The sequence below is a fragment of the Dama dama genome, chromosome 17, assembly GCF_033118175.1.
Source record: "Dama dama isolate Ldn47 chromosome 17, ASM3311817v1, whole genome shotgun sequence".
Lineage (NCBI taxonomy): Eukaryota > Metazoa > Chordata > Mammalia > Artiodactyla > Cervidae > Dama > Dama dama.
Window position 1 is genome coordinate 40,614,497 of NC_083697.1, and position 14,450 is coordinate 40,628,946.

At 34.8% G+C, this 14,450-nt stretch overlaps 1 protein-coding gene across 2 annotated transcripts in view; it reads right to left on the reverse strand.

The window, feature by feature from the left end:
* MMRN1 (multimerin 1) overlaps positions 1-14,450 on the reverse strand; it is a 65,969-nt gene that overhangs the window by 20,556 nt on the left and 30,963 nt on the right. Inside the window, exons 4-6 of one of the 2 annotated variants that reach the window (XM_061164395.1) lie at positions 9,270-9,371; positions 7,738-7,911; positions 115-2,100 (exon numbers count right to left, since the gene is read on the reverse strand). In XM_061164395.1, coding sequence (XP_061020378.1) covers positions 115-2,100; positions 7,738-7,911; positions 9,270-9,371 — 2,262 coding nt within the window. The remainder of the gene's footprint in view (positions 1-114; positions 2,101-7,737; positions 7,912-9,269; positions 9,372-14,450) is intronic. The other variant, XM_061164397.1, reaches the window with a different exon arrangement.

Sequence of the window (14,450 nt, forward strand, 5' to 3'; positions counted from 1 at the left end):
TCCAAGCTCAGTTAAGTGCCTTTTATAGCTTATGATCTTGCTAAACCATACAGATCTACTAAATAGACTTAAATAGGAAAACAGATTAAATGTTATTTTTTGATAATAGCTTACCAGGAAGTAGAATGTTGTCTGTGTTTCTTTGGGCCCGGCCTATCTGGAAAGTTGTCAGGTTCACTGTTGGTTTAAGAGCATTTGATTTCTTCAGCGATAGTTTTATCTGCTTCTGTGACTTGACAATATTTGCAATGCTACTAGACAATGATTGATTTATATACCAAGTTAAATTAGATAGGGCAATTTGAGTTTTTATTTCCATTACTGATTCCACATGTTCTGTCAGACTTTTCTGAAGAAGCTGCATATTTGGTAGGGAATCTTTTATCCTCTTGGGTATGGTAGCATTTAGTTCTGATATACTTCTAGAAGCATCATGACATATTGTTACTACCTCATAGAGAGTCTTGTTAATTAAAGAGAAATTAATAGAAAGATGGATGGATTTTGCTTCTAGTGCTTTAAATCTGGAATTTAATACCTGCAGTTGTAGAGCCTGGTTGCTCTCATCTGTAGCTGCACTGTCTTTTTTTAGTGAAACATAGTAAGGTATGAGCATCTTGGTCACTTTAGACTCAATGCCTTGCAACCGAGTTTCAAAATTTTTGGAAATTTTTGAGGCTGAGAGTATTTTTTCCTCCAGCTGACTTATATTTTGCTGGAACTTTATCACTTGGGGACTGGTTTCATTGAACATTTGGGAAATCTTTTGAAAGTTGGACAGCCTTAGTTTTTCATCTTTAGGAATATATGCAAGGGCTTTGGCAACTTGCAGAACAAAGTTATATCTCTGATCGTCATTGACCAAAATCTGAATAGAATCATTTAAGTGTTGAAACTGAGAAATAAATGTCAATATAGTGTCCATATTTTGGGTACATTTATGATGGATCTCAGGATTATACTTTAGTATATTTAAAGTTTCTTTTAATACATAGTTGTCTTGAATGAAATCAATGGCATCATTTACGATAGTTATTGTCTTATTTAGACCATCTTCCATTTCTAAGGCATGTTCATTGATACGTCTGTCTAAGGCAACCCCACGGCTCTGTACTTCATTTCTAAGTAAGTTGTATCTTCTTGTAAGTTCTTTAGTAAGTACATTAAGGCTGTTAACAGCACTAGTCAGACTTTCCACTTTTTTCTTTGTAGCAACTACTTCTTTTGGTTGTTCGTAAGTCATTGTCTCTCTCAAGGACGCTCCCTGCTCGAGCAAGGGTTGAAGGATCTCCATATCATAAGTCAAATCATTTAGTTGCTCATTCATTTTATCCATCTTATTGTCCATTGGAAAGAGAAACTCAACCAATGTTTGGTTTAAAACTTGTAAATTCTCTTCCGTGTCCTTAATTTGAACTTTAAAATTATCTCTATACTTGGATAACATGTCTTCACATTCCTCTCTGACAGATTCTTTCTCCATCTCCAAAGCAAGGGTAAGATTGCTTATCTTGCTGTCTTGGGTGTGCAAATCATCAGATATCTGCAACAACATCAAACCTTGCTTCTTTATATTCTGATATAGAGTAGATACATATTCAGTGATGTTACTGCTAACTGATTCAGGAACTGGAACACTCTTCTGATTTGATGTTTGTTCAGTTGATAAAAGATGCTCTTGCACTTCCTTCATTTTAGAAAGGGTCTTGTTCAGGGATTCATAATACAGAATTCTCCTGGAGCGCTCCTGTTCTAGAGCATCTTCTAAATGAGTCTGCTTTGCTTCTAGTTCTTTAACAGGCTTCTCACACTTAAAGGTCATTTCTTGTCTTATATTTACAATGTGATTTTTCAGGTCCAGTATATCTGTTGAAGTAGGCCTATTTTCTTGCATTAAAACAGACTTTTGCTGGACTGCTACTGAAATTACAGATTCATTAACTTGTTGAATTATTTGTTTGACATTTTCAAGTTCCTTGGAGACGGTTGATACAGTCTTGAAGAGCTGCGCTACGGTCTCTTCTATGTCATTTTGAAAAAATTTTAATTGTTCTCTTACTGTTTCTTTCACCAGATCATTAATGCTTTTGGACTTTAGGCCTGGAGAAAGAAATAAGAAAAACAATAAATGACATATTATTTTAACTGTGTAAAACTCTTTATATCTCTAAAAAGATAAAAGTTTGAGACTAAACATTAATGACATGAAATGATAAAAATACTTCTTGACTACACTTGCTTATGAAATTTTAAAAAATTACTGGCACCTAAAAGGTGATCACTTCTTAATTGGTAAGTATGAGGGGAAAAAAATCAGTTGCAGGTAGTACACACTAGAATTATAGAACTAACTTTCTCTGGACAAAAAGACATGAAGGAAATACTATGGACTTCAGTTAACAGATCCTTGTATGCAACGATTCTAGCCTTAGTTTTATATGAAAATGAACAGTTTGGGGCTTTCTGCCTTAGTACCTGGTGTTAGCTCATGACTGTTAATTAGCTTTCTAGTACAGTTGACCCTTGAACAAAGCAGGGATTGGGGCACCAGCCCTCTGCACAGCCAAAACTCCACATATTATCTGTAGTGGCCCTCCGTTATATCCGAGGTTCCTCTGAATCCCTTGTGGCTCAGTGGTAAAGGACCCGCCTGCCAAAACAGGAAACATGGGCTTGATCCCTAGTTCAGGAAGACCTCCTGGAAAAGGAAATGGCAACTCACTCCAGTATTCTTGGCTGGGAAATCCTGGCGTGCTATAGTCCATGGGGTCACAAAGGAGTTGGACATGACTGAGTGACTAAAAAACAAATGTCTGAATCCACAGTTCCACATCCTTAGATTCGACCAACTGACTGTGGATTGTGAGGCACTGTAGTATTTACTACTGAAAAAACTCTGTTTATGCTTATGAAAGTGGGCCTAGGAGATTCAAACCTATGTTGATAAAGGGTCAACTGTAATTAGGTTTCAGAGATTGTATTTTGTGCTTCTAAAACTTAATATGTTGACTGCAGAAAGAAATTTCATGAGGTTCCCAAATGAGGAGCAATATGAAGTAATAATCACAAAATTCAACAATAGTTCATAATAACAATGAAATAAAAATAATGAGATGTTTGGGGAGCCACAAAACTAAGTCAAACAAAGACAGAAATTTAAGATATACATGACCTATCATAACATGATGTTAATTCTTTTTTAGGTGATTTTATTTATTTATTTTTAGTTTGATAATTCTTTAATTTTTTTTATTGAAGTATAGTTAATTTACAATATCATTACATTAATGCTTAACAAAAAGGGGAGAGGAAACTTGCCATTAATAAAGTACATACTAATACCTCCCTTTTAGAAAGAACAGATTGGTCACAAACCAGAATTATGGACATTCAAAAAGCAGCATTAAAAAAAAGGGAAAAGAGGAAAAAACTCTTGAACTATTCAGAATCGTTTAAAACAGGAAATAAATATTTTTAAAAAGTAAAAACAGACAAATCAGTTACATGCAAAAACAGAAAGTGGAAAAACTAAAGCATACTTGAGGCATATTTATAGTATGTGGCAATGAAATAGATATAAATGAAAGATATGTCCATTCAAATACAAGTAGCCAACATTTATAATGCAAAATACAGGCAACATATTACAAAGCATTTTAAATTGAAGGTCTGCACAATGGAGTATTGAAACAAGTTATGGCTACTATGAAGTCTATTCAAGAAAGGTGATTAGCAAATAAAAATATATAGTCTCTACATGTCTCTATTTTGTAAGCAAGTTTTTAAAAGTATATAAGTTGCTTGATAGACTTACATAAAGCATATTGTGAAATAGCAATTATACCAAATGGAATGATGTATTGCTCAAGCATCTTGATACGTCATAATTCATGTGATACAAAGATAAAGCTGTGAATGGATAAATACTTCCTTAGAAATTCTAAACACTAAAGATGAATGTTGTTAATAGATCTTTTAAGGTCTAGGATTTCTAGAGCCAAAATTTACATTTCTAAACCTATTGAAAACTGAAATAAACTTAGTCTAAAAACTATAAGTAAGTGAAAATCAACTTGTATGTAATAGAAAAAAAAAACATGTGAAGTATGAAATAGTAATCAGTGATACACAGCACCAAAATACTAAAGAAAGGCTAAGTTTATTAGAAAAGATTAAATAGCTGCAATTAAGATAAATTATACTGAAACAGTCTAGCCTTTGCACTTACTAACATGAACAATTATACCAGAAAGTTTTTAAAGTATTTTTATTTTTAAAATTTTACTTTGCATTTGACACATCACTCATTTATACAACAAATCTTTGAGTATATTCTAGATGCTACATAGAAAATGAAATTTGGTCAATGAGATTTATGACATTTAAAATAGAATACAGTAGCTTCACTGAGTGTAAGGCACCACTTAATAGAAAAGATATTTTTATGGCACTTTATATAAGATCATTTAGTCATTTTCTGTTAGTTAAAATCATCTTTAATTCTCATGGCAACAACTAGATGAAGCACAATTAAAGTTAGGAATCAGACTTCTCTGAAATTTATAACCTGATTTTGGCTTTAAAATGTTTTTCAAGATTGACAAGTGTAACTTAAGTGTAACTGAATTTATTAATTGTAAACAATAGCAACAATAACAACAGATTTTTAAAGGGGAAAGCAGCATGATCTGAAAATCAGGAAAAGAATGAAAATAGGTGAAAACACTGTAAATAGGTGTAAAATTCAGTACAGAATCCTGAATAAAGTAATTATGAAAAAAATAATAAAAGTAACAATTTATGCTTTAAAATTTTAATGGAAAACTGCATTGGGTAAAGGGTAAAAATTATAGCTAGTGTTTGAAAAGTAATCAGATTATTAGCTTTAAAAACTTGTTTCAAGAAAACAAGCTTTTCAGATAATATTCATATAATTTGTTACTATAGAAACACCTGTGCAAGAATCTAACTTTTGCAAAAATAGGTTAAAATGCCTTATGTTAATATTTGAGTGAGCACATCATTTTAAGTGTATTTGATTTTGTTTCATGTGACTCCATGTGCTACTACTTCCTAAACAATTCGATATTGTATATGGTGACTTAACAGATATATCTGATATCAGATACCTAAGCATGTCCCTCCTGTGGCTGTGAATGCATGGCCTATTCGTAACACTTGGATAACTCTTAAGGTGTTGGGGCATTTGATTTTAAACAGTTTCTCCAGCTCCTAGCAGATAAAGCAGTGCTGCTTGGTCTGATGTAGTGTAAGTGAGAGAATGGTCATGGTTTTGCTGGGAAAGTGCAGTACCTTGGGGGTGAATTTAGCTCTTGTTCCCTGTATGAACATTCATTAACTGCAAGCCCTCTGGTTCTTTTAACTGATTGGGCTCAGCTCACAATTAATGCCTCCTATCACTTTCTGGCAGATAGATGCGGAAACAGTGGCTGATTTTATTTTTCTGGGCTCCAAAATCACTGCAGATGGTGATTGTAGCAATGAAATTAAAAGACGCTTACTCCTTGGAAGGAAAGTTATGACCAACCTAGACAGCATATTAAAAAACAGAGACATTACTTTGCCAACAAAGGTCCGCCTAGTCAAGGCTATGGTTTTTCCAGTAGTCGTATATGGATGTGAGAGTTGGACTATAAAGAAAGCTGAGCGCCAAAGAATTGATTCTTTTGAACTGTGGTGTTGGAGAAGACTCTTGAGAGTCCCTTGGACTGCAAGGAGATCCAACCAGTCCATCCTAAAGGAGATCAGTCCTGAATATTCATTGGAAGGGCTGATGTTGAAGCTGAAATTCTAATACTTTTGGCCACCTGATGCGAAGAACTGACTCATTTGAAAAGACCCTGATGCTGGGAAGGATTGAGGGCAGGTGGAGAAGGGGACAACAGAGGATGGGATGGTTGGATGGCATCATTGACTCGATGGACATGGGTTTGGGTGGACTCTGGGAGTTGGTGATGGACAGGGAGGCCTGGCGTGCTGTGATTCATGGGGTAGCAAAGAGTCAGACACGACTGAGTAATTGAACTGATTGAAGAGGGACTGTTGTTACTATGAGGGCATATTTTTCCTGTGTCAGGGCCAGAATTTTTGTTAGTAGGTTCACAAAAGGCTGTTGACAGGCCTAATTCTCTCAGGTTATGATAACTAAATTTTGCTAAACAAATTTTATTACGATGGTTATAGTTGATTGTGTACTGTTCCTATTTAACTTCTTTCTCATGCTATCACTTCAGGGAAAATTTATTCCTTTCTCATGCTTGCTATGAGTTTTAGCCATAGGGAACATACCAGAAATGTAAGACAGAGTCTTTCTTTCAGTTGGTTAATAGCACTAATAATTTACATCACTGAAAAAATAATGATGGCTCTGTACTAATAAATGATATGGAAATCTTCACCTTTTTATTTATTTGTGAACCACATAAAATAGAGGGAAAAAAAAATAACATGAGTGGTAGAAATGGGATGCACAGTGAATATTTTTTATGTACAAAATAAAGTGAAAGGGACAAGTAATCCTGAAACCTGGAAACATACAATAAGCCCAGTGAATTGAGATGCTCCTAGTAACCAAAATATGTCTAGAATATCTATGGCCTGCCTGAAATCTCTTTGCCAAATTAACTCCTCCTGATCCATTACTTATCAGTTGACTTGGTTTTTCTTTGTAGAAGCCTTCCCTGATCCCCTTAGATTGGATTTATTAAAATTATCAAGGGGTGCTATTGTATTGCAACCATACCAATTACTCACTATACATAAAACTCTCTGGTAGGCAGAATTCTGCTGCCCCTAAGATGTTCAGCCCCTAATTGCCTGAACCTGTGAATATGTTACCTTCCATGGCATCTTGACAGATATGATTAAGGTTAAGAACTTTGAAATGAGATTATCCTGGATTATCCAGATGGGTCCAATGTAATCATATGTGTCCTTAATGAGGAAGAAGGCAGAAGAGCGGGTCTGAGAGCTTCCATGAGGACTTAACAGCTGTTGAGTTGGCTTTTGCAAATAGAGGAAGACTATGAGCCAAGAAATGCAGTAGCCTCTAGAAGCTGAGAATAAGCTTAGTCATCAAGAAAATGGACCCTCAATCCTACAACTGCAAGAAAATGAATTCTAAAACTCAAATGAACAGGAAATGGATTATCCTGCAGATCCTCCAGAAAGGAACAGAGACTGCTGTTTCAAGACCACAAAATTCAGGCAAAAATGACTCAGATTTCTATGAATAATGACCTGATGGAATTTAGAATATATTTTATTGATTATATTCCATGAGCTAGATAGTTTCTGGGGTAATAATATATTTTAGATTTATACTCAATATCTTCATCAATATTGAGACAATCATGGATCTATGTGCCTTGATAAGCATCCCTTGACCTCATCTTTATCTTGAACTGGAAACCACAATGGAAGCAGATTAAGTATAGCTCCTTTTACCTATAAAGAAATACAAGTAAGGCTATAACTAGGTACATAATGTCAGTAGGTCAGATGAAATATTCAAAGATTTGTCTGTATTAGTAAAAGTATATTTATATGTTCCCAATTATTTCAGAAATTAAGGGATTTAAAAGTATCTTATTCCCTGCAAAATCTGTTTTAGACTTCTCTACCTCCCAATCTAAAGAAAAGATCTTAAAATGATGTGAGAAGAGATAAATGAGTTATTTGCCTTCTGTCTCAACTAAATTAATAATTTATGTTTACCTTTTAGAAAAGATTGAAATTCCCTGCCTTTGTCTTCATTGAATTTCTCTTCTAGTGAGGAATATGTGCTCCTTACATCACTCACGGCCAAAGAAATATTGTCAATCTTCTTCTGCAGAAGGGTTAGTTTCATTGCCTGGTAGTTCATCTGGTCAGTCATTTTTTGTGTCACTGCTGATATATAAGATAAGAAAATACGAAACATTTAAAAATTCATATTTAAAACCATTCAAATCTCATGATAGGTTGGTAATTCAGATAAACCGTGTTTGCACTTCATATTTGAAAATATAGATTATATACACTTGGCAAATGGCATCCTAAATTTTATACTATTTAGGGGAAGAAATTTGTAAAAAGCATTCCAATATCTTAGAAGTCTAAAATGTTTTAATTTTGCCCAGAATTTTCAGTCTCTCTTTTCTTAAAGAGTGTCTGTTATATTTTCAATAGATGAGGAAATTGAGAGTCAGAAAACTAAAATAACTTGCTTGAGGTTACCAAGCTAATGTATCATCTTCTGCTTTCAAATCCAATGCTCCAAAATTGAAGAAGTGTAACTTTATATATATACATATACATGTGCATGCATACTACATATATATACCTACATATGCATATACTACATCTATTACATATATATGTAGTTTGTATCTATATTCTGATAATTTTTTATTTACTGAGGTATTCTTTAATGAGAGATAAAGAGATTCAGAATTTGGTTAGAATCACTTTATAAAGCAATGATACTTTCCATACTTTTACATGTGATTTCAATAATTCAAGGAGGGTTTCATTGTATTTTGTGAAAATACTGAAGTTTGACCCCTTAACAAAAATTGAGTACAGTTTATAAGCTATATTCACCTAAATTCTTAAAGAGATTCCCTTACATCAGATTCCTCAATTTGAGTGCCTTGTTTTGTATGACTAGATATATGCCAAATATAGATGTTTTTAGCAGTAACCAACTGTATGTTTCTAAGAGATGAAGCCTAAAAGGAATGGTGAAATATTTATGATTAGAAAGATGAGAAAGTATGTGACATGCCAACTTTAGATCAACATGGTATTCTTGTTGATTCTGAGCCATAATTCTTTGCTCTAGTCTGTTATCAACACCCGCCTTGGTAATCTCTTATCAAACAAGGGAAGAGAGGCTACTTAGCTGCTTTAAAATGATCAAGTCCTTCCATCCATGCCAAAGTTCTTCCATAATTGTACTCTTTGGAGGACAATAATGTGATTTAATTTGAAAACCTGTGAATTCCTTACAACCTAGTGTGACAGCATTTCTATTCCCTTCTGTGTCTGTACAGAGAGTTCCAATAATTACACATGTTCCCTTCATGCTGGGAACCAGCAGCTCATTCAGTTTCACCCAATACACAGAAGCAGTAGAAAAGGGTCAAGAGGTATGTTAATGTGCCATCATCAAACATTTGACAGGCAAGTGAGGTATTGTTTGTAAGTCTTCATGAAAAGAGCTGACAATGACTGGGTTAGGGACTATAGTAATTGCAGTCTGTGACCTGGGTCACCACAGTCTTGCTGCTGCTGCTCCAATGCTCCTCTGCCAACAGCCGCGTGACTTTCAGCCTGTTTGCTGTGTATCAGCTGCTGCTGTTCCTGGGCTAGATAGAAGCAAAAAGAGAAGAGAGAGAGTTAAGCACTGGGTTGGCCTCACTTTTTTCCAGTCCTGAGAAGCAATGTGGCTATTGCGCATTTTCCCATGTACTGAAGCATGATGGTCATGGTCCAGCATGATTGCAGAGTGAGCGGCCCTGCCCCCATCCACAGGGTGATGTGCTACCACATTGGTGCTGGAAGTGCAAGATTCTAGTTCTCTTTGAAAAAAGTAAAATTATTCAGGTTTCCTTGTAATTGAAAATGGATGATAGTTTGGGGAAGCTGTGTAAACTGGGCGATATATACTGCCAGTATAATTGAGGGGAACTTAAACTAAGCTGTGTTAAAAGCTGTAGCAGCTTTCTAAGTGGACTGTCTTGAAGATGGCTTGTTTAACAAAGCAATTTCCAACTGGTGGCCACTTAAAAGTAAGGGAGAGCTACAAGTGCTTTACTAAGAGAATATTTGCTTAATAGTGCCACTTAAATGGATTTTCCCCAGATTTTTAAGAAATACATAGGTTCAAAACAGAAACACTGTAAGTAAAAGTAAACCATTACAGGGCATGTCTAAAGGGGATCAAGCAGTAAAATCAGTGAAATTTCAGAAAAATAGAAATTCTTATAAAATAAATTTATTCTCTTAAAGAATTGCTTCTTTTTTGCCACAAATCAAACAATATTTTAAATGGGAATATAATTTTTTACTGGAGAAAACAATTTAGAGGGAAGATTTATTAAAAATATTGAACACATCAAGTAATATATGTCAGTAATTTGCATACTTCTAATGAACAAATTTATTCATTGAGGTCTGAATATCAGACACGAGAAAACAAGTGTTTGGTGTCTGACTGCTTCTTCCCATGTGAAATTATATACCAATGAAACTGCACTTCTGGCATATGTTAATTATGCTCCATAAGGATATGTTGCTATGACAATAATACTAAATCATCTCTACTCCATAGAAAGTATACATATTTGGCACTAATTTTGACTTAGTCTCTATTGTTGAATTAAATTTTGCATTGCTTTCTTTAGGGCACTGAGCTAAATTAATGAATCTCCATTCATGTCCAGAGTTTTTGTTTTGATTTTCTTCTCTCCACTGCATAATAAATAGCCCAGCATAATTTTTTATTTATTTGGTGGAAGAAGACAATCTGTAGCTTGGGGAAAAGTGTATGTATTTGGGAGCTATGGTAGGTGGTGAAGAGTATTAACTTTATGCTAGATCCTAGCAGTAAAATTATTATAGCCCCAATTCAAATTAATTTATAGAAATATATGTTAAATAATTGTATAATTTTTAAAATCAAGATACCTTCTTAGATGTAATAAAGCATTTTCTTGGCTAAAATCTATCTACTTAAAAGTGTTACTAAAGAGTAAAGCATTGGTTTTTAAACCAGGGTCCCTAAATCAGCAGTATCAGCATCACCTAGGAGTTATAAAAATACAACTTCTGGGCACCCCTGCAGACCTGCTAATTTAAGAAACCCTGGAGTGAGACAGAAATCTGTGCTTTAACAAGCTCTCCAGCTGATTCCAATGCACACTGAAGTTTGTGAATCACTGGGATTAAATCCATCTATCAAGATAAATCATTCTTAGCAACTTTCCACCTCACTACCTTACCCGTTCATCTTAGCAGTGGAAGACTGTTCAGGATATAGACTTGTATTTATAGCAAAAGGAAAAGGTGGGTTTAGCAAAATGAACAAATGGTCTTTTCATTTTTTTACTGCTAACCTTTCTGAGCCAGATCATAGGAGGACAAAAAGAACTGGTGCATTGAAATGCCTACCACAACCTGGTAGGTAGAAGATTTTGTTAGGAAGTGATGTGTAATTATAATAAAAATGAAGACCACATATTTTGTGGCATACAAACAAGGATGCTCTTCAAATTTATTTTTCTATCATTAACTTTTAAAGCATGTTATGTTCTTGCTTTTCTTCTTTTTTTCTTAACATTTCTTTAGACCAGTAGTTTTTTGTCATGGATGGAAATCAGAAGTGATTGTTAACTTCGAAACTAAGTGTCAACGTTCTGTCCATCTTCCTTGCCCCATCTGAAGATTATGAATTGTAGTTCTGTTCTGGGGAATTGAAAAGGTGTATATATAGTTCTTTAAATTCTGCAGGGGATTTCAATGCATGACCAAGGTTAACAACCATTAACTTAGAACAAATTTCAAAATTTTCTAATTCTAATAAATAAAGTCAATGTTATTAGGCATAAAGTACCAGATTTTTCTTTTTTCAGACAACACCAGATTTTTTAAGTTAAAAATTGCAATCCAGAGTGCAATTGGATTGATCGTCAGAAATTTTAAACAACCACTAGCTTTGCTGATAATAAGAGCACATGTTAAATACTTGATTTAATAAGTGAATAAAAACCTTTAGTCTCCTACCATTCCATAGACAAGCAGACCTTTATAAGGAGTAAATGAAGTGAGGTGGATGTGGAGGGTGGTTTTCACAGTTCCCATTCCCTACTATAGATAATACTATTCTCAGTGTTAGGACACACAATCCCCGAAGAGAGATTCCTAAGTATGTGCATGTGAAGTGTTTGAGCTACCTACCCAGCAATCAAATCTAGAGCCCACTGACAATTTCAGTATGTCTCAGAAATAAAAGAGCCTTTCCACTCAAAGCCTAGGCTATAGCACCTCACTCTTATCTGGTAACATCCCACAAAGCCCTAACTCCAAAATTGTATTTAGTCAGTATGCACCAATGTGACCTAGCAATTATTAAAATATTGAAATACAGCCATGGTAAAGTAAGTAAAGTCGATCAGTCATGTCTGACTCTTTGTGACCCCATGGACTGTAGCCTACCAGGCTCCTCTGTCCATGGGATTTTCCAGGCAAGAGTACTGGAGTGGGTTGCCATTTCCTTCTCCAGGGGATCTTCCCGACCCAGGGATCAAACCCAGGTCTCCAGCATTGCAGACACTGGCAAATATATTATGATAAAGTGCAATAACTGATAAGTACCTCCCTAGTGGCTCAGTGGTAAAGAATCTGCCTGCCAATGCAGGAGACATGGTTTTGATCCCTAGGTCAGGAAGATACCCTGGAGAAGGAAATGGCAACCCGCTTCAGTATTTTTGCCTGGGAAATCCCATGGATAGAGGAGCCTGGTAAGCTACAGTCCATGGGGTTGCAAAAGAGTTGGATACAACTCAAATAACAATAACTGATAAACTTAGTTTAAAAATTGCAATATTAAATTATTCCAAGTTAATTGTGTATGTGTGATAAAAGATTTATCGTTTAGGATACGTGATAAATGGAATTCCTTTTATAACATCTGAGAATTGTTTTCATAACTAGCAATTTATTGGGTCCGTTTTATGCACTACATAGTAGTAGCAGTAGTCGCTGAGTCATGTCTGACTCCTGGGGACCCCACCAACTGTAGCCCTCCAGGCTCCTCTGTCCGTGGGATTCTCCAGGTAAGAATACCAGAGTGGCTTGCCATTCTCTTCTCCAGAGGATCTTTCTGACCCAGGGATCAAACCCGAGCCTTCTGCATTGCAGGCAGATTCATTAGTTTAAGGCAGATTCCTTAATTGACTCGCTACATCAATTTTTTCACAGACATCAGTTTCTTATTTTGGAGAAGGAAATGGCAACCCACTCCAGACTTCTTGCCTGGAAAATCCCATGGACAGAGGAGCCTGGTGGGTTGCAGTCCATTGGGTTGCAGTCGGATACAACTGAGCACACACACACACACAGTTTCTTATTAGGTGTGATTTATGTAGTAGACAGAATTTCTAAATTGTTTGGTGCTTACTTTAGTTTACTTTCTAGTACATACTAATTGTTTTCAGTACATAGGTTTTACTAAATATTATTAAATAATTTATAATAAATTATTAAAAACATTGGAAGAGACAAAAGTTTAAATTTTCAAAGTATTTCTTTTGGATATCATGAATGTGAAGTTTTTGAACCTTAGAAAAAATAGAAATGTTATCAATAATGAACCTAGTCCTGAATTGTCTAATGATACAGTGCAAATATCAGTCTGGTACATCTTTTGATATATAAGATATCAAAATCAAAAGTAAATCAATATTAAAATAAATTATATTTTAAAATATAATCTGTATTTTTGAAATGAAATCAACTTGATTTTCAATAAAAATTAGTGAACAGTTTTGTTGTTTTTTAGTCCCTAAGTTGTGTCCAACTCTATAGTTGATTCCATGGACTGCAGCGCATCATGTTCCTTTGATCATGGAATTTTCCGGGCAAGAATACTGGAGTGGGTTGCCATTCCCTTCTCTGGGGATCTTACTGACCCTGCGCTCAAACCCTCCTTTCCTGCATTGGCAGGTGTGTTCTTTACCACTCAACAACCAAGGAAGTCCATCAGTTTTCACTTAATATGAAATGTTGATTTCAAATAATGATCTAAATTTGTATTATTAAAAATTACTAGACTTTTTTGTCTTCAATGACATTTAATTTCTGTTAAAATTAATTTGTGATCAAGAGAAAAATATTAAAGAGCTTTATGAAATTGCATGTGTGCTAAGTCACTTCAGTCGTGTCTGACTCTCTGAGACCCTATGGACTGTAGCCTGCCAGGCTCCTCTGTCCATGGATCCTCCAGGCAAGAATACTGGACTGGGTTGCCACTTCCTTCTCCAGGGGATCTTCCCAACCCAGAGATGGAACCCATGTCTTATGTCTCCTGCCTTGGAAGGTGGGTTCTTTACCACTAGTACCCACTGATTAGTTTCATGAAATAAGCTTTTGTAATAATTAAAATTTTCAAGTAAAGCCTTTGAAATAAAAAACTTCAAAAACACTTTATCAAATATGTTAGTAAAATTCATAAAATAAGAATTTTAGAAAAAATTAGAACTTTTAACATCATCATGATATTCAGATCAGTTTTATGTTTAACGTTTGGAAAACAAGCTTTTTTTTACAGAAAGGAAAAGAAGAATTGGTTTTCATAAATGACATTCTAAATATTTTTTTAACTGTATAAGGAAAAAATTATCTCCCTTTTAAACTGAAAATAACTTGAAAACTGATAAAAGATATTT